At 31.9% G+C, this 20173-nt stretch overlaps 3 protein-coding genes across 4 annotated transcripts; 1 reads left to right on the top strand and 2 right to left on the bottom strand.

Annotated features, from left to right (window-relative positions):
- Nucleotides 1-4063: 4063 nt before the first annotated feature.
- Nucleotides 4064-4563, top strand: LOC8270461 (protein yippee-like). The gene has a single exon (XM_002526841.3). The coding sequence runs from the start codon at nucleotides 4100-4102 to the stop codon at nucleotides 4487-4489; it is 390 nt and encodes a 129-aa protein (XP_002526887.1). The 5' UTR covers nucleotides 4064-4099; the 3' UTR covers nucleotides 4490-4563.
- Nucleotides 4564-9750: 5187 nt separating this feature from the next.
- Nucleotides 9751-15570, bottom strand: LOC8270460 (probable zinc metalloprotease EGY2, chloroplastic). 2 transcript variants are annotated; one of them, XM_025158721.2, is made up of 13 exons: nucleotides 14716-15570; nucleotides 14552-14624; nucleotides 13911-14054; nucleotides 13516-13566; nucleotides 13312-13422; nucleotides 12978-13052; nucleotides 12765-12870; nucleotides 12549-12642; nucleotides 11886-12039; nucleotides 11500-11707; nucleotides 11151-11311; nucleotides 10861-11012; nucleotides 9751-9956 (listed from the first exon to the last, which is right to left on the bottom strand). In XM_025158721.2, the coding sequence occupies exons 1-13, from the start codon at nucleotides 14865-14867 to the stop codon at nucleotides 9854-9856; spliced, it is 1584 nt and encodes a 527-aa protein (XP_025014489.2). In that variant the 5' UTR covers nucleotides 14868-15570; the 3' UTR covers nucleotides 9751-9853. The 2 variants fall into 2 exon arrangements, with proteins under 2 accessions (XP_025014489.2, XP_002526886.1); XM_002526840.4 differs by lacking the exon at nucleotides 9751-9956 and having other exon boundaries at nucleotides 10622-11012; nucleotides 14716-15553.
- A 142-nt stretch (nucleotides 15571-15712) lies between these two features.
- Nucleotides 15713-18589, bottom strand: LOC8270459. Its single transcript, XM_015723988.3, has 5 exons — nucleotides 18267-18589; nucleotides 18026-18127; nucleotides 17808-17906; nucleotides 16542-16722; nucleotides 15713-16264 (listed from the first exon to the last, which is right to left on the bottom strand). The coding sequence occupies exons 1-5, from the start codon at nucleotides 18291-18293 to the stop codon at nucleotides 15897-15899; spliced, it is 777 nt and encodes a 258-aa protein (XP_015579474.1). The 5' UTR covers nucleotides 18294-18589; the 3' UTR covers nucleotides 15713-15896.
- Nucleotides 18590-20173: the final 1584 nt, after the last annotated feature.

The raw sequence follows: 20173 nt of genomic DNA on the forward strand, positions 1-20173 counted from the left end.
TTTTATTATTTTTATATCGTGAAATAATATAATTTTGAAGAAAATATTTATTTTCATATATTTTCTTATTATGATTTTTTAGCCATGATTATAGAATGGATGGCTGGACTTTTCTTTTTTCTTTTTTCTTTTTTTTTTTTTTTTGCTACAAAAAGAAAAAAATCAGTCCACTGAGGTTTCGAATTTTCTTGCTATATTTGGGTCCTTATTCATAATTACATGCAATGTATTGATCAAATTTACGGAAAAATGTGTGACCATTAGATTTGCTTTCCATTTTAGGTAAACAGCACTACCAAAACTGTATTTTATAAATATTTAGGTCAAGTAATATTAATAACCAAATTTTTTAATACAATTAGATGTGCCTTCAATGGTTAAATTGAGTAATATGTTTAATATTTTTGATAAAATTTGATACTATTTAAGTAATACAACTAATGTTGACAATTGTAGATAATAAAAAACCAAAATGTTTTTATCAAAATTATTTATAAAAAATAAGGAGTGGTCAAATCATTTAATACTAAGTTTATACCCATACATTTTCTTCTAGAATTGAGGTTATTAATTAATCTTTTTATATATAATAGCAATTAAAGAACAACTTCGATTGCCATGATGACTAATGCCCTATAAAAATTAATTAGTAATATCACCATTTTTCTTTTTCCTTCTTAAGAATCTAAGGTTAATTAATTCATAAGAAAAATTAACTAATAAGTAAATGTTTCATTCTATTATGTATAAATTGTTATCCTAATACTTTGATTTTAATATTCTAAATTTATAATTCTGTGATATATGCTTAAATGACCGAGTAAAAAATAAATTAAAAAAATATGTTTATCTTTCACATATCCACTCTATTTCTCACATTTCCTTTATAAATTATTGATATTTTATACTCATAATTATTATTATTTTATCTTTTTAAAAAATAATGAATTTTATAGTTCTATCATCAAATTAGCAATAAAAGTAAACAAATTAATAGATATGGACATATCTGCGAGAAAGAAAAATAAATTAAAATTTATATATATATATATATTAGTAAATTCTAATTTAAAAATATTTAAATGAGATGGTAAATTTTTTTATAATTTAATTAAAATTTTAAATGTAATATTAATTTTTCTAATATTTCTGAGATGAGAATCATAACTTTATCCAAAAGTCCAATCCCACACAACATTGCAATACCTTGAATTGATGAATGTCAATTCTTATGATGGCCCACATTATCAAAATGTGAATAGTATCACAATCAGCTTAGATAGCTTGCGCCTAGCCTAATAATTATATGCAAATATGTTTCATTTTTATGATTCTTCTTTCTATCATCTTGAAATAATATTTTCCTTTTTTGTTTTTCCTTTCCTTTCCTTTCCTTCAAAAATATAAGTTTGTTTCTAAGTCAGTTTGCACATTAAATGAGACTGTCTCTCTAAAAGGCAAGGAAAAGAGTACTTCTCAAATTAGACTAATGACCTCTTTCTGTATCCCCGTGGGTAAAGTTATTTTTAATTTTTTTTCTTTTTTAGTCTTAAAAATCATTTTAAAATTAAAATAAGTTGAATTCTTTTCTAAATACGAATTTGATGTAAACCGTAAAATAAATTCTAGAAAAATATTAATATTCCAACATTAAACATATACAAATTTTATCAACGTCGACTTATTTTTAGTCAAATAAAAATGAGAAGATAAAAGTATCAGCAATAATAATTTTATCGAGCTTGATTATATGGATTCTCTTCCGTTATAGAATTTTTATTATTTTAGACGGTGTCAAAGTTGGTCACTGCAACACCAATGTTACATTAAGGTAAATAGACACAATCAAAATGAGAATTTGAATACTTTTTCAAGAACATCCTTAAAAAAATTATCTCCTACAATTCGAACCTAAATTCTTAAATCGCTCAGTAAAAACCCTCTAACTAGAGCATCACCTTTACAAAGTTGAATATCTAAATTTTAAGCCTAATGAAAATTAATGGCTATCTAATTGTTTTGTCGGACGGATTATATGGGTTTCACCTTTGCAAGTGATATAAGAATTGAGAAGAGGAAGAAGGAAATTGTTGCTGGGAGAAAAGAGTCATTATAAGAATTAAGAAGAGAAAGAAGGAAATTGTTACTGTGAGAAAAGAGTAAAAAATCTTATTAAAGAACTTAATGAACAATCCTTTTATACAAGAAGAAAACAGCTCATTCACTAATATAACGGCTATTTTGGTAGCTAAGTTAAGTTATAACTCTGTTATAACAGTAACTTAACTACTTAGAATCCTATATATAACTATCTAACTTACTCTAACAAACTAACTGATTTCTATAAACATAAAAACATAAAAGCTTAATATTCTTGATTTTTGATCCTCTATTAACCCCCCCCCCCCCCCCCCCCCCCCTCAAGATGGAGTGTATATGTCATGTACACCCAACTTATAAAGCGATTTTGAAAGAAGAAGGTGGCAATGGTTTGGTGAAGAAATCGCTATCTGTTGATCACCAGAAATAGGAAAGATATGTATTAAACCATCTTGAATTTTTTCCTTCACAATGTGGCAATCTATCTCTATGTGTTTGGTACGCTCATGGAAGACTGGATTATGTGCTATGTGGCAGGCAGATTGATTATCACAGTATACTTTTGCTGGAGTTTTTTGTTGAGTCTATAAATCATTCAACAAGTATTTGATCCATTGAAGCTCACATGTGGTGTTTGCCAAGGCCCTATACTCGACGCACCGATTTTGAGGTATTTGCTTCTTTGTCTTCCAAGATACTAGAGCTTCTCCAAGAAATATGCAAAAACTAGAAATTGATCTTCTGGAATCAGAACAAGTAGCCCAATCAGAGTCTGAAAAAGCTTTCAAGTTCAGTGTGTTCTTTGCTAGAAAAAACAAGCCTTGTCTTGGTGATTTCTTCAGATATCTTAATATTCTGGATATAGCAGCAAAGTGAGTCTCAGTTGGATAATCTAAAAACTGAGATAACTGTTGCACAGGAAATGATATGTATGGTCTTGTGCTGCACAGATAGATTAGCTTGCCTACCAATCTCCTATAAGCTTTGATATCTGAATAAGGAGGTGATCTATCTTCTTTGATTAACCTTGTTAATGCTGTCATAGGTGTGGAAGTTGGTTTAGAACCATCATATCCTGTTTCTTGAAGAAGATCCATTGTGTATTTTCTCTGAGATAAGTTGATTCCTGAATTTGATCTTGCAACCTCAAGCCCTAAGAAAAACTTTAAAGACCCTAAATCTTTGATCTTGAAAACTTTGTCAAGATAGGCTTTGACACTTTGAATTTGCTCTTTATCATTCCCTGTCAGTATGACATCATCTACATACACTAGAAGTGCTGTGAAAGACTTGTCATGGTGCTTTATGAATAGTGAAGAATCTGAATGTGCTTGAACAAATCCTTGAGATGTTAATGCATCAGTTAACTTCATATTCCACTGTCTACTAGCCTATTTCAATCCATACAGGGACTTTGTTAGTTTACAAACTTGATTAGGTTTAGAACAAGACAAACTTGGAGGAACTTCCATGTATACTTCCTCATGAAGATCACCATGCAGAAAAGCATTATTGATGTCGAGTTGCTGTAGAATCCAGTTTGCTGCTGTTGTTGCCAATAAAACTCTGATTATTGTCATTTTAGCTACTGGTGAGAATGTATCAGTATAATCTATGCCATTTTGTTGAGTATATCCTTTAGCAACAAGCCTTGCCTTGTGCCTCTCTATTGTACCATCACTGTTATATTTTACTTTAAACAACCATTTGCATCCAATAGGGATCTTGTTAGAAGGTAAATCTGTCAGAATCCATGTATGATTATGCTCTAATGCATCAAGTTCTTTTTGTATAGCTTCTTGCCAATAAGAATGTTTTATGGCCTGGTTATAGGTTTTTGGTTCTACTGTTATATCAGTGTTAACAGCAAACACTTTATGAGAGTTACCTAAATGTTCATAACTCAGAACCTTCATGAAACCATTTCACTCTCTTTTTTTGTAACTGCTAGGAAAAAGAAACAAAAGCTTAATACATTGGGTGTAATAAAAGAAAGAAAATGGGAAGGCTATTTTTTATCAATCTTGAAGGAAACTTCTACTGCTGCAAGCACTGTAGAACTCATTTTGCTCTCGTCAGGGACATTCTCTCTAAGTCTTTTCACTGCAAGCATGGAAAGGCATATCTCTTTAATAATGTTGTTAATATCACAGAAGGAGAGCCAGAGGATCGAATGATGATGACTGGAATGCATACTGTTGCTGACATATTCTGTGTTGATTGTGGTTCAATTGTGGGATGGAAATATTTGTATACACATGAGAAGTCCCAGAAGTACAAGGAAGGGAAATTTATCCTTAAGAGGTTTAAGGTTTTAGGTCCTGATGGAAACAACTACGTGATCAGTCAAGAAGCTCAGGCTGTTGAAGAAAGTGATGATGATGCTTGATTGGCCTTTCAGTTTAGAATGATTTACATAAACTGTACATGTTCTTCTTCTCGTGTTGATTCTCATGCCTGCTAACTAAATCTTGGTAGCTTTCCTGCTTATAGATCCATTTACAAGTAGAGCATTGCACTTTCAATTAATTTCATTTCACTGATGAAATTTCACACACGTAGTTTGTCTTCTTTTTTTTCTGCATTGGGAAATCAATAAATGCAGTTTGCTTTTGAGTTTTAAAAAAAAAATTTAGAGTTTTTTAAAGAAAATCCAGAGAACAAGAAGTTTAGATGATCTTGTAAAGAAAACGAAATGACAAAGAGAAAGATGTGAAAGAAAGACTAGGGTTTGCCGTTAGTTGCAAAGGGGAGTTGGAGCTAAGCCAGAGACAGCAGAAGCATAATCTTTAAAGCAAAAGAATAAAATGATGAATTGTTTAATGGGAATTAAGAAAAGCTTGATCTTTAAGAACTTTCTTTATATCTTGTTGCTATGCTCTGATACCATATAAGAATTAAGAAGAGGAAGAAGGAAATTGTTGCTGTGAGAAAAGAGTCATTATAAGAATTGAGAAGAGGAAGAAGGAGATTGTTACTGTGAGAAAAGAGTAAAAAATCTTATTAAAGAACTTAATGAACAATCCTTTTATACAATAAGAAAACAGCTCATTCACTAATGTAACGGCTATTTTGGTAGCTAAGTTAAGTTAACAGAATATTAACTCTATTATGACAGTAACTTAACTACTTAGAATCCTATATATAACTATCTAACTTACTCTAACAAACTAACTGATTTCTAGAAAATAAAAATATAAAAACTTAATATTCTTGATTTTTAATCCTCTATTAGGTGAGATGAAAAAATAAAGTTAAAAACATATCGCCATGCTTGGAAAGAAATATTATTGGAGGAACAAAATTGGTAGGAAGGAGATCAGATATTGAATGTTATGGAGGAAATAATTGTTCTTTCTTTTTCTGTTCAAATACTTAAAATGGAAGGAATAATAACTGAACTCAAACTAGATTTTAGTGGTAAATCCTTAGCATTATGATTTGTTTTTCCCCAATTCACATCATTTTAGTTGCATCAGTAAATCCCTAAAATGAAAGGAAAAATAATGGAGAACATAATTGTCAAAAAATATATATCACCATTTTCTTTCTCAATTCGGTTTGATCTTTTCTATTAAAAATTCAATTCATTCAACTTAATTTTGTAGAAACTGAATTAATTCAGTTTTGTCTAGTGTTTTAAGTTAAGAGAATTTATATAATTTATTAATAAAAACATTTTGATTATTATTATAAAAATGTTATTCTTCTAATGTAAACTTTGTTTATATTTCGGTTTATCTATTTTTTTTTTAATTCTATTTAGTTTGACTTATATCTATAAAAGAATTTATTTAATTTTTCGATTCAGTTCGTATAAATTTTCACATATTTAATAAATCTATTTGATTCAATTATAAACCAAGAAAACTAAAAAGTCTGCCCTAGTTCTAACTCATTTCCCTTTCAATTGTGATTAGGATTTCTGGTGGGCTGAATGATAACGATCGATCCCTAGTGTAGGAGGCACCAACTGACTCATGTTTTTCATTTTTAAAAATAAATCGTTTTATTGTTGATGAACTAAGAACTTAGTAATTCAATTCATGTCTCATCCGTAACTCCAAGCTTAAGAATTTTTAATTTTTTTATCTGTTTTTTTAGTTTTGTGAGATTTCTTTTATAAAAATTATAACGTATCAAATAGAGAAATATTATATTTTTATTTTTTATTATTGTAATAAATATTATATAATCCGAATTATCTTTATTTGTTTCAGTTCTTATTTAATTGATATAATATAATAAGATAATTTTTATAAAAATATTATCTGTCAAATGATATAGCCAAATAATTTTGTAGGGCAACAAAATTTAAAACTGAAATCCTTTTATTTTTTATTTTTTCATTTTCCCCACTTTCCTAACATAACCTATGTGTAAAGTTGGTGTCCAAATCCTTCTAATGTTAATAAAAATGAGACAGAAACTCCATTATTTTGATGGAATTCTGGTACGTGGAAACCCGATATTTTTTGTCCTAATTCAAGCAAAAACACATGAAACCATTACATTGGTTTTCATCAACACACACCACAACTTTTGATCTTGTAGAAGGAGATGGCAATATTGAGAGTAGAGCGACACAGGTGGTCCCTGTTTTTCCCATCCTACCATATTTCTTTCTTTTTCTTTTCTGAAAAAGTCAATATAAGAAAGATAATTAAAATAACAAACGCTCCTGATTAATATATGGATTAGGATTGTGATTATCAGATATGTTGTAATAATGATTGTTAGTCATATATGACACAGGTGAAACCTGTGTTCCAAAAATGTCTCGAGTGACATTGTTGTATTAGATATCTTTGGCATAGGTAACTAGGGTAACCTCTGCAACCCTAAAATCATTCCCTATCATCCTTCCACTGGCCATGGAAGAGCTTGAGCTTGAGCTTTATCAATAGAAGAGTTTGAGCTTTTCTCTTTGACTGCAGTTTTAGGATTCTTAATAGAAGAACAAAATTTAATTTGTATACATTATCCTTTTTAATCATTAACAACTAATTCCACCAGTAAATGTTTTTTGATAGTCTGAATTTCAATCATTTCTTTTTAATTTCAGTGTTTAAAAAGAAGTAACGACAGAAATCTGTTAATAAGATGAATATTTTTTTGTAGTGAAATGTATCTTTCAAAGAATAAAAAGATGCAAATTCGATCATGAATACAGTCCCAATTCTTTGATGAGAATCCATTGATAAGTTTTCACGAGATGTGGCATTTATGATTTATCAAAGTGGGAAACCAGAGCCCCTTCATAATATTTCCTCAAAACACATTATTTTATTGCTGGAGAGAACTATTCATGCCAGCGCCTCGGTGCTCTCTTGCATTTAATACAATGCACATGAAAACTAACTTCTTAAGGCGAAAATAAATGATGTTTCTCATTAATGTTGTATTTCCTAAGAAGCAATGCTTCTTTCCGAAACTTGCACAAATAATTCCTGTCAAACTTTCAAGAAATCCTATACACATATTTTTTTTTTATATTCATACATTTATATCCGAATAAAATTTATAATTATTACGATGTTATAAAAATTTAAAAATATCAAAATTTATTTTGAACTTCATACTTAATTTTATTAGTAAAATAATAGAACCAGAAATAAAATATGTAAACATCTTATCATAATATACAAAGAAGACTAATGAGATAAAACCAATACTACAGGAAAATAAAACATCGTATAACATATATTTTTTAAAATAATATATACAAATATTTTTTAAAAATAAAATTTAAAAAATTTATAATTTATTACAATAAAAGATTTATATCCAAATTGAGACCGTACTTTTTTATTACTAGGGTATCATCGTAAAGAAATTTTAGTATATTTCGTATGTTGATATTATATTTACTTATTTATTAGACCCGTGAACTATGTAATAAAAGGAGTAAAGAAACATATAATTAATCTTATATATTGACTCTATTTGTTTATTAATAATTTTTAAATAAATATAATTTTATTTATTCATTAGTAGTAAGTATTAAAATTTAAATTTGTAGCTAATAAATTTAAAGTATAAAAAGCTTTTAGATTTTTATCAAATTGAGTGGGGTTACTAGACCAGTGACACTCCCTACGGGGTGGCTCCGCCACTGCCAACGTCATTGAGTTGGACTGCAACTGACAGAAGCAGTCAGCTAATAAGTTAGAAAACGTCTGATTTTATTTGTGTTCATTAGATATGGTTCGTTAGAGAGTAGAGGGCATATCAAGTTGCTTTTCCTTTTCATGTATAACTTTTCAGTTAACTAATATCCAAATTTTATTTTCAGAATTATAATCATATCTATGGGATTTAGTTTGAAATATATTTTTATTTTTATAAATATTATTTTAGTCATTTTAAGTAAATATTGCTCGTATAAATATAGTGAGTTATATTATTAAATTATAAACGAAAGAAAATAATTTAAATTTAAAATTTATTCGAATTAAAATATATATTTTAGTATAAGAATAAGCATATAAGTACTACTTGCTAAGTCTGGCGAAAACATTAAAAAAACTAGAAATTTTGATTGAGCTCCCCAGAATAGATAACTTGGGTAGCCAAAATGAGAAAGATGTTGCCGAGGGTTCGACCGCAGTTAAAATACTCTAAAATCAACAAAAATAACCTAATTTGGATGCTTAATAATACTATTTTTTTGAAATTTTTTAAAAATATTCTAAAATTAATAAAAGTATTATTTTATCTCATAAATTTTTACGATGTGATTGTTTTTAATTTTTTTAATTATTTTTAAGCTGTTTTTTTATTTTATCCATAAACAACTAAAAGAAATAAAATCAACTAAAACCATAAATTTAAAAATAAAAATTAAAAACCTGTATTTTTATATGTTAACATAGTAAAAAACAATAATAAAAAATATATAATAAAAAATATAGACATTTCCTATGTTTTTTCTATTTTATTTTACTTATTATGCAGCGACGTCTAGTTTTGCCCTTACTATGAAACGCAAAAAGAAGAAATTGACCCTCACACTTCAAATATTTCTTTTTCTCTTTCTTCTTTTTACCTTCACTTTCCTCTCATCCAAACATCATTTTAACACAAAAAAAATCATATGCTAAAACTAAGTTATACTTAAGTAGGGCCTGATTATAAAATTAAATATTAAATTTTATACTTTTAACAATTTTATCCATCTTTTAGAATTTAAAGATAAATACTCATGCTTTTTTTTTTTTTCAAAAACATTTATGGTGATAATGAAAAAATGACGTGATAAATAGACTTTGTTTACTAAAAAAGTTTAAAAGTCCGCAAAAGCTTGCTACATTTAAATGCAAAATATGTTAAAGGATAATGACAATTTTTTGAACAAGCCTTCTTCACTATGAAATTATAAAAATTATTATCAAAAAAGTGTTTTAAAAATAAATTCATAGATATTTATTTTTAAATTTAGTAAAAGAACAGTTATAATATGAAAGGACTATTATCCATCCTAATTGTATTACTGATTTTTAAACAATTAAAATTGTTAAAAGCATAAAATTTAGAAATTAATGAATAATTAGGTCTACTTAAATGGAATAATTTTTTTCCTTTTCTGAAACCCTTATTTGCTATATAAATAATAGATATATTAGAGAAATTGAAATCTATGAAGTAAGTAAGCTTGTTTTATATCATATCAATAAAGGCGAAAGGTTGTTATGCTCTTTAACATAATTCTTTCGGTAATTTGCAAAGAGCCATCATCTATTGTGGCCGGTAGTTATCGATTCACGAACGATAGCGGCTTAAAGCTAAGCCTATCACGAGCAGCGTCGCTGGCGGGGGGGAGCCCGACAGGGTCCCCCCACTGATTTGGCCCGGGCCTATTGAAAAAAATGTTATAAATTATAAAATAAAAGAATATTTTTAATTTTTACTAATATCACTAAAATTTAACTCTTTTCTTAATAGCACTAAAATCTAACTTAAAATACTAAACCAAGGGAAATTTTTTTTAAAAAAAAAACCTTCAAGTGCTTTGTTACAATGCAGTATCACCATCAAATCAAATGTTTTCACTAATTTATATTAATTTATATGATTTTCATGAATAATTTTTTTATTTAGTCAGAGATATAATTAATATATATTAATCATTAATGTTAAAGAGGATGAGAGATTTCCGGGTGAGCCACTATGGATTTCATATTTTTCTCTTAGTCTTTTACTCTATAAAGAATTAACTCCACAAGAAGTGACAGAAAGTTTCGAACTTGAGGCATGTTCCTCAAAGAGCACAGCTGGCATGGATTGGTTGGATAGTTGTTGAAACACACAAGAAGTTGTGTCCAAGAATCAAGTCAATTTTGTTACAGAAAAATAGTTATGGCTATTCTGATGCAATCATCAGAAGCATCAAAATCAAAATGTAGGTCAGTCTTTCTTTCAGTAGCTGGTCACTGTCGTCATTTAACTTAGCAAGACCGCTGGATTGTCATTTTTGTTGACAGTTTAAACACCAAAAATATAATTATGGCAAAAGGGTACATGCTTTGTCTATGGAAATCATTAATTGCTGCATAGAAAATATCATCTACATTGCACCTACTTTATTACCTAAGCAAAATCCTACTCTCGTGGACCTAAGTATCAGTTTGATTGTATGGGTAGAGTATAAGGAGACAGTATTGCTAAAAGCTTGTAAGGACTTCGTCTGTAAAAGGAAAAGGGTATGGCAAACAAACCAACAATCCTAACAGCAAAACCAAAATACCAAGGGAAACATACTTCTCTTCAGGATCAGTGATCTCCTCAGAAAGTGGAGCAATTGGCCCTCTTTGTAAGAATGCTATCAAAACTACCCAATAAAATGCCACATCATTAAACAATGCGGATATCCCGAGCAGGCCAATTGAGACAGCAGTGAAGCGAGCTGAAGCCTGTCAAAGATGAGAATAAATAAATAATTTCTCGGACCTTCAGATTTTCAGAAGAGGAATTGTAGGTTATTATACCAAAATACTAAGTTTGAAACCTGAAGGGCCCTGTTAAATTATCTTGAACTTTGAATAGCATACCTTTCTTCCCCATATGGCGAACAAAATCCGTCCTCCGTCAAGCTCTCCTGCAGGGATGCTATTGATGGCATTAATAAGCATTCCAGCCCATGCCCATATCACAAGTGGGTTCACAGATATGGGAGTGCCTTCCTTGAGCGCATCACCTAGAAGAAGTTTAGCTACAAATAAAGAGAAATTCACAGGTCAAATATCATTTCTAATTTACTCTCAAGTATTTGAAGTAAAGCATGAGTAGAGTTCCAGGTTGCAAAAGACATTGGTCAAGACAGCGTAACTATGGCAATTGAGTAGAATATATAAACTCAAGAAGTGTCTTCATGGAATATGCTATAGATTAAGTACTTACCTATACCCCCAGCAAGAAACGACTCGTGAAAAACAGAAGCATCGACAACAAGTCCAATACCATCACTAGGTGGCAAGACAAATCCTACAAGGAAAAGAACAAAACCCAAGGCAAACCCTGCTAAAGGTCCTGCTGCTGCAACCTTTAAAAGATCTTCTCGTTTGGGCACAATATTTACTATCCTTGTAATAGCGCCAAAAGAGCCTATCTGCCAATCAAGGCAGTTCATTAGACCTCCTGTACATGTTTTAAAAAGAACAAAAAGAAAAGATGATGTAATAAAGTGCTTGGTCTTGCTGCCAGCTACCAACTTGTAAGCACAAGAGAAAGAAAAAATTCCTCCAGTTAAGTAGCAGGACAGCACAGCCAAATATAATATATTTCACCTGCCAGCTTGGTACAAAATATGGCACCCCCAACTTGACATCACTGCTTTTCGCAACTAATATGTGGCCGACTTCATGTACCCCAAGAATAAGTGCGGTTATAAGGGCTCCAGAAAGGCCATCCTTTAGCAACTCAAGATTGTCAAAAGTCGATCTGAGGCATTTTAAATAGTAGTATTCTCATAAGTAAATAGAAGGCTAATAGTTCTGCACTACAAATAAGTCGTACAGGCCAAAGAGAATGCATAAACAATGCATTAAAAATGATAATGACAAGCTAAGAAAAGGTAAATGATAGGATATATTGCTGAGACTTTAGTAGAAGAAATGAATTTTATTATAGAGATCAAGGATTTCAAAAAAATGAACAGAAGGAACCCAGAAAGAAAAGTATATGTTTAAATACATGCCTAAGAGAACCATGAAAAACACAAATCAATTGCATCTATATACATATATAGATACAAGCATAAACATTTAACTCAAACGAAAAATTAAAACATATTGAAACATTAGCGCAGGATGATGAAATTAAGATAACAAATTTTATTATTTCAAAGAAAGGAAAGAAAATGATATGCAATTGTGTTGCGTATTGCTTAAAGAAATCACAGCTCATATCATAATATTTGATGACAAAACATGGGTGAATAAAATGCATACAATAAGTTGGACTGTAATGCCGGCACATTACGGAGAAGTAATGTGAAAATTGTAACAAGTCCAAAAGCACCAGCTGCAAACCACTCTGGCACAGCTGCAAACAATAACACCAAACCCATTATGTCTAAAACCATAAGTTATGATGGAATAATATCTGTTCCCTCATTCTGGATAACAAATTCTTGAAGCAGTATGCTGTGGGAACTAAACAATTACCTGTTGTCTCTGGTTGCAGGGTCTTTCTTGGAACAACAACTGCCACTGGTCTATCATCCTCTGGATTAACTAGAAGGAAAAGCCTATACTCATCCCCAAATTTATTCTGTGCATAGATGTGTAGGTAATATAAGATAATAAGGTTAACTTCATAATACAGAAATTTGACAACAAATTTTTTTGAAGAAAGTGATAGAAGAAGCAAAAACACACCTGCATCCTGTTTGTTAATTTCTCATAGCTTTTAGCAGCCTTTCCTCTCAGGTTTCCTTTAAACAATACTCCTCCCTATCAAAGGTATATTAACAAGACCAACAACTAACAAAAAAATCCATAAAACAATTGCATGTGTTTTATATTTTATACTATTCCTCGAGCACCTTTTGAAAAGATTCAGTTTCCACTTGTTTATAAAGAAACACAGATATCATAAAAATCTTAATCATCAACCATAATTCAAATCTCAATAGCAACTTGATTTGTTTTATCCCCTTTTAGAGAATGGATCTAAATGCAGAAACGAATGATATGCATGTCATTAGCTCACCTCATATGGCTCCTGGCTTGTCACAAAAAAGGTATCAAATCCAAATACTTGGTCCTTAAGAATATCAATTGTTCCCTTAGGAATCCTGAATGATTCATCCAGTTGCTGTGTCTGTTCAGGAAATTATAAAAAGATGTAAGCAGAACAGGCATTGAGAGAGAATGTTCTTACTGTAGGTAGGACTATAACATCTATCACAATCACCTTCACACCTGGAAGAGGAGACCCACTAGCAACATTTTCAGCATCAGCATCCTGTTTCAAATTGAAAACTTTACTCAGTATGGGCCAGAGGAATCAATAATATTTCTTGCTCCCCAAATCAAAGGTATTGATACAAGCCATTAAGGAATTTAAAGTAGCTATATGGGTCAATGGCATTATAAAATATAATGTGATAATCAGAAGCCAACATGGTGGCGATTATCTATCGTTTGGGTTTGATTGTTGTTGTGAAAAATCATTTTGAAGGAGCACAATTTCCCAATTAAAAAACAAAATAACACACTAACATACTAGTTACAAGGGAAAGGAAATGCAAGTGATGTTCAGCCATGTGCTTATTTAATACAAAAAATTTATGGCCATAAAGCAAGTACCTGAGTGCTACTTTCGGAATTAGTCTGCTCGTCATTGTTGCTTATTTGATTTACTACTCTAGGCTGAGAATCAGATTCGGAACTGACCTGCCCTGCCGAACCGGTGGTAGGTGGTGTCTCTCCTCCTTCATGGACTTCTTTTTCCTAGGAAGATTTGGATTAATTCAACATTAACCAATGGCCCTCTAAAGACTCAAATCCTGCCCCTCTTCCCCACCATCCCATCATCTTCCCCGTCAGTAAATAAATAAAAACACAAAGGCACAATTCATCAGATTTTAAAATTGATCTAGATTCTAAAGCCTTTTATACACTGATAGATATGTCAAATCAATGAATCACATTGAGTAGCTTTGTTAAAGACACTAGGTTGTATTTTCATCCACTTACTAGAAAACCATTAACAAAACAATGCTAAGGCATATTTGCAAATAAGCAAGTGCCTTCAAATTAAGCCCCCAATTACACATGATTTTCAGTTCAATTCCCATCAACCCCAAACTATACAGAAAAACCAAGATACCAAATTTCAAGAATTGGGTTTCAAAAATCAAATCCAAATCATCAAACTCAGCCTTCTAATCAATCACATCCTTAAAGATAACTACAACCAAAGTAATAAGCCAAAACATTCACTTTACCTTATCATTATTACCATCAGGTTCAGTCTCAGTCTCTGTAACTCTACAAACAATCACTCTCTTTTCAACAAACCTGACTTAAAAAAAAAAACATTAAGAACTTGCTTGAAACATGACATAACTTAATAAAACAAATAATTAAGAAAAAAAGATTCAAACTTTACCTTGAAACATGGTACAACTTGAAATCCCTTAAACGGCAACGTAACTTCCTCTGAGAAGTAACACTAACAGAACTAGTGCAAGAACTACAATGTGAAGATAATGGCAACAGCAAAGGAGTGAAATTCCCGCGAAAAGCAGCTATAAGACTCATGTTTTTTTTCTTCTTAAAGAATGAAAGGGCAAAGAAATGATGTTTTTTACTTCAACTTGAATGCTAACTACATTGAATTTCTGAAGAAACTAGATTTTTTTAAGTGTGAAATTTGGAAGATTCAAGATTTTTGAGGTTTTATGTGAGATATTTTCTTTCTTGGGAGTGACAAAGGATGGATAATTCTTGCTTTTGTTTCAAAGTGTTGTTTTGGTCTATGACTACACCCGCCTTAATGATATTTCTGGTTTTTGAGCATCTGGGTAGCGAATCACGGCTTGACATGTGGAAAAGTTTGTGGATTAATGAGGTCTCTTCCTTGGGCTTTTCTGAGAATATTGTCTTCTTTCGAGGGGTCACTTTTGGGTTTTGGGAAAATTTAGGGCTAAAAGTAGTGAAATTGAAAGATTCTGCTCGTGCAGTTGGTAAGGACAAAATTGTAAAAATAAAAAGTTCAATAGCAAAACTTTCACAATGAGTAAGATCAAGTTATTTACCAATTAATTTTTGGAAAAAGGCTCCCAGGATCCCACAATGGGGGCCATTAATTTTTCATTATATATGTATAAGTAATTATCTACTTGAAAAGAACTCTGAGCCTATACATTTAGCATTTACATTTTTATAATGTTTGTTATCACAGACCGTGAAAACAAACAGCAATATTTATTTACATCATAAAGTCTTTAGGAGGCACAAGTGAATTGACCTGCATTTTAAAAAAGATTTTTCTTTTTCTTGTTGTGTTTTAAAAATTATTTTTCAACAGAACTATGCAAATTTATATTTTTTTTTGCAAACAGGTTAATAAAAATAGTTTATAAAAACTAAAATATTCAGTCTACTAAATCCAAAAAATAATTATAAATCTATTTCTTTTAACACTCAATAGCAATTCTATTTCAACCCCCACATGCTTTTTGCATACAAAGTAAGTTAGCCTAAGATGTAGAAAACATGAAAGAGCAGACTAGCTAACATCACCTGCTCTTGCAAGAATCAGAAGTTAGTAGCTAGTGCTATTAAAGTCTACATATCTTCAGGCCTTACATCCCACCTCCTCTTGCGCCTCCTAGGAACAGTTGTCACAGAGAGTAACTTTGCTAACTTATACGGTAATGGCGCTGGTGTTAGTTCCACAAGATCCAACTCATTATCACTATCACTGATCCATCCATAGCAAGGTTTACGCCTTCGAACAGTAAGTGCATTGACTGGTTCTTGGGGTCGAAGAGAGGGGCTGCTGACCTTAAGTTTCTCAACTACATGAGAATCTCCACCATCTTTTCCTTCAGCATTGCTTATTTCCTTCTTCCTGGAGTCTTGGTCCAAGTTGATGTCCTTCCAGCTGCTTTCTTCTCCTCCAGGGAGTGGTAGAATGGCTGGAGCATTATTTTCTGTATAAGAGGAGCAGTAGTAAGTAATGAGTGTGAAATCCATATCTTGATTCAGGTTTGCTTTATCCTCGTCAGCTGTCAATTTAAAGGCACTAAATTCTTGAATGTTGCTGCCTCGGGTTCAAGAAATCTAAGGACTAGTTAGAATACAAGTTGTCAATTATCCCCATTACATAAAACATATTCATATATTAGAACCACCATATGGTTGAATTAGTAGGCAACTCTTACATATGACATATACTATGCCTGAAGTAAAGTATGTGAAGCTCATTACCTGATCCATCAGTTGGTTCTGCATTGACTAGAGCCTTCATATTCTGCGATGCACCATCAAGAGTTACACTAGACTGTAATTCAAGGGCCTTAGCCTCCTCGTTAGAGCTTGTAAGTGCAAGGGACATGCTTGAAGGCCCAGAAGCTGATGCTTTGATATTATCTCCACCACTGTCACCGCCCTGCACAGAATGAGGGGAGAAAAGGTTCAAAGAAAGAAAGAGAAGGGAAAAAAAAAAGGACGGTCAATACCACAACAAATGTTTTTAGGATCCATGATTAAAATTTAATATCATGGCTGCACGCATCATCATGCCAAAAAGGTTTTAAAAAAGCTTGACAATATCTAACATTTCTGTAGCAATAAAATATACAACTTGATATTAGTATAACATCATCAGAAAATCAATTTAACAGCATTAGAAGTCTTTTAACATAAATCACCCAACAATACTAATTTCAATACATTTTGAATGTTATTTAAGAGGAAAAGAAAAAGTAGACAGTCTTGGTATCTGAACATGAGATGGGAACTCAACCTCTACCCTTAAGGGATGAGAAATTGCCCAAGAGCTAGTCAAAGCAGGGCAAAGTAAAATTATGCACTAAACAATTTCTATGCCTGCAAGTGCCTAATGTTTATGTATTCCTGCATCAACATTCCACAGCTGTTTTAAATTGAATTTAAAAGACCATTCTCTCCCCAACTCAACCCATTAAATAGTAGGAGAGTTTGTCAGGGAAAGGCACAAGGCACAACTACTGCTCCTACATTAACTACGGTTTGTAGATAACAGATTTAGCAGCTCTTTCTTTTTCTCCAAAATGAAAGAATTGATTGTACATTTTATTGAATTCTATACTGATATTATGTTTCAGTAAATATTTGATTAAAAATGATGGCCTTAAATTCCAAGGAGGATTTCCTTAGAGATGTTTCAGTTGGACTATGTCTGCTCAGGATAATAACTTAAGATCTATATTTTCCATTAAATTGTAAATCAAAGTAGTCTTCGTAGCATGTACCATTACTACTGAATCCTCCATCTAAAAAGTGAATGAAGTTGCTTGTTTATGTTTACGAATCATCATGTATATATATCATATTCCTTTTCAATCTTGATAGATTAAATTCATTACATCACAAAGTTGTCCAAAAATGAAAGAAAGAAAACAAGCACATAATTCAATTAAAATATAGAGATAAAAGTGCAGAATAAACAGGACGGCAAAATAAGTTAAAAGCGTATCAGATTAAAAATTCTACCTTTTCCTTAGCTTCATTCTCCACTTTTTCAAGAATATTTTCAAGAAGAACTTTATAACAAGCCTCTTCAATAAATACCCATCCATCTCCACCATAAACCTGAAACAGAGGAAACCCAAAAATTGCTTTTTGAAAAAAGAAAACAACAAAATATCAAGACCCACAAATGCATTTTCTTCCAAAATCGATGAACACATCCAAGAACAAAATAAACGCACATCCAAAAGCTCTTTGATTGAAGCGGAAACCAATTGCTCATGAAATCCATAGCTCCTCATTGCATCAAGAGCTGCATCCATACGCATCTGACCCTTGAGTGACTAATAAGAGTAAACCCGAAAGAAAAAAAAAGACCGATATAGTTAATTATGAGAAAAAGAATATTGAAAATGGACTATATTTTACAATGATAGCCACTTTATAAATAAAAACCATAAACCACATGAAGAAAGGTTATACCTTTCTGGATCGTCGTCGAGGAGCCATTACAGTGCTAAAAAAAGGGCAGGGTTTACAGTGCAAATGAGGATTTCTGGGAGCTAATACTTTATCTCTCTCTTTCCTTAATTCATGATATGGGAAGAATTTATTGTGTTCCAAATTTCTACTTTATATATTTTCTTGTTGGACATTTATGTCAGTTCACTATCAGTGATTGATCATCCCATGAAAAAGGGAAACGCACTGCCAATGCCTTACCAGACACATCACATATATAGTTTCTCTTCCCAGATCGTGTGAAGAGAACTTGATTAATTAATTAATTAGAAATAACAATAGACGGAATGGTGAGGCTCGAAGGACTGTGAGCCAATTTTTTTAGTCTTTGGACAGCTATAGAACACATGTCTTTCTACGAAGAAAAGATAAGATTTCTCACTTACAAAAAGATAAGACATATCTTCTAATAATACATTTACATATCACATGCAGTTCAAGAGGTAATTTCATCCATACACATATACTTCTAATCTGTTCACTATAGCAGATTTAGGTTCGAAATGCGAGAAAGAGGAAATTTGTTGTCTTGTAAAAAATGATTCAGAGGCTTGTAATAATTTCTTCTTCGAGATCCATTGGCTATAAGCTATTTGTTTGCACGATCTGTTCTTCTATGATTCAAAAGGACTAACTCGGCTATAAGAATCCAAAAGAGCACAAAGACCTCTCATGGCAAAGGTGCCTCTTTGGATTGGCATCCACAAGAAACAAAAGAAAAATCAGAGTAAAGCCCCTCTTCCTATGTGTAAGGAAGCCTTAGAACTTCTTGCAAAAGAAGGAAAGACTGTCCTTGACATCACCTTTGACGAGATGAAGGTACTTTTGGTCCAAAAGGGAATTATTTTTGGGCAAAAGTCTTCTACTACTTGCAGACAGGAGATTCATTCTGATTTACCAGAAGTTCAACCACTCCAGGCAATCCAAAGCTGTTTCATGTTCCAGCCTGAAGATTTCCCTCCCCTAGAGAAGTCCGAAAATAAAAGATCGGAGATCCTCCCCTCAAGGATTACTCTATCAGGATCCATAGAATCTCTCACTCCATCAGAAGAAGTCCTAAATTGGCAGACCTCTAATTCCATAGTTCAGAATTCTTATCTAAAGAAGATAGATGAAAAATTAGATCAGGCTCTCAATTTGGCTCACAAGTTGGACTAGAAGTTGGACATTTTCTCTCAAGAAGTACTCCAACTATATTCTTCTCTAACCGCCAAATATCAAGCCTTGGATAGAGAGCTTCGAGTTCCTCAACCGATTACACCAGCTTTCATCCAGAAGGAAAAGAAATTACAAGGCTCAAAAGACAAATTGATCAAATTGAACATGACCTTAGAAAAGATCAGTCTTCTACAATCCCTTCCTTTACATCAGCAGCCTCTACATCTTCTGCCATTGCCCTCTCATACTATTCTTCATTTCCTTTCCTCCCACAGCCAGAACAAGAAGGAACTCTTTACCAACCCTTTGGTACTTTCTCACATCTATACTCAAAAGGCTCCATAACCCAACAAAAGAAAATATCTCCTCCTCTAGTTTCTAAAGAAAATAAATTGCCAGACCAATCACTCATCAGCCCTTATGATTTTGATTCTTCCTCAAATACCTCTGAGATGGCTGATATCACATAAATTCTCATGAATACCACTACTACTGAACCCAGTCCAGAAGTAGTGGAGCCTGAAGATGGCACAGAGGATGCACAGTCATATTTTGTTCCTACTGGAGCTTCATACCCGAGGTCAAAACCGATAACTGGCACGGGACCTTGGTTCACCTTTGATGACTTGCCTCCATCAAAATGGAGAGATAAGCTTTCTGAATTTCTGGCATGGATTGATTTTCAAATGACTTTTGATGGTGCCACACTT

This window comes from Ricinus communis, chromosome 6, assembly GCF_019578655.1.
Source record: "Ricinus communis isolate WT05 ecotype wild-type chromosome 6, ASM1957865v1, whole genome shotgun sequence".
NCBI classification, from domain to species: domain Eukaryota; kingdom Viridiplantae; phylum Streptophyta; class Magnoliopsida; order Malpighiales; family Euphorbiaceae; genus Ricinus; species Ricinus communis.

Coding starts and splice junctions, on each gene's coding strand:
- LOC8270461 (XM_002526841.3), top strand. CDS start 4,100: ATGGGAAGGCTATTTTTTATCAATCTTGAAGGAAACTTCTACTGCTGC.
- LOC8270460 (XM_025158721.2), bottom strand. CDS start 14,867: ATGAGTCTTATAGCTGCTTTTCGCGGGAATTTCACTCCTTTGCTGTTG. Junction 13,567..13,910: donor ATTCCGAAAGTAGCACTCAG/GTACTTGCTTTA, acceptor AATTTGAAACAG/GATGCTGATGCTGAAAATGT. Junction 11,312..11,499: donor GTTTCTTGCTGGGGGTATAG/GTAAGTACTTAA, acceptor CTTTATTTGTAG/CTAAACTTCTTCTAGGTGAT.
- LOC8270459 (XM_015723988.3), bottom strand. CDS start 18,293: ATGGCTCCTCGACGACGATCCAGAAAG. Junction 18,128..18,266: donor CTCGACGACGATCCAGAAAG/GTATAACCTTTC, acceptor TACTCTTATTAG/TCACTCAAGGGTCAGATGCG. Junction 17,907..18,025: donor CAATCAAAGAGCTTTTGGAT/GTGCGTTTATTT, acceptor CCTCTGTTTCAG/GTTTATGGTGGAGATGGATG.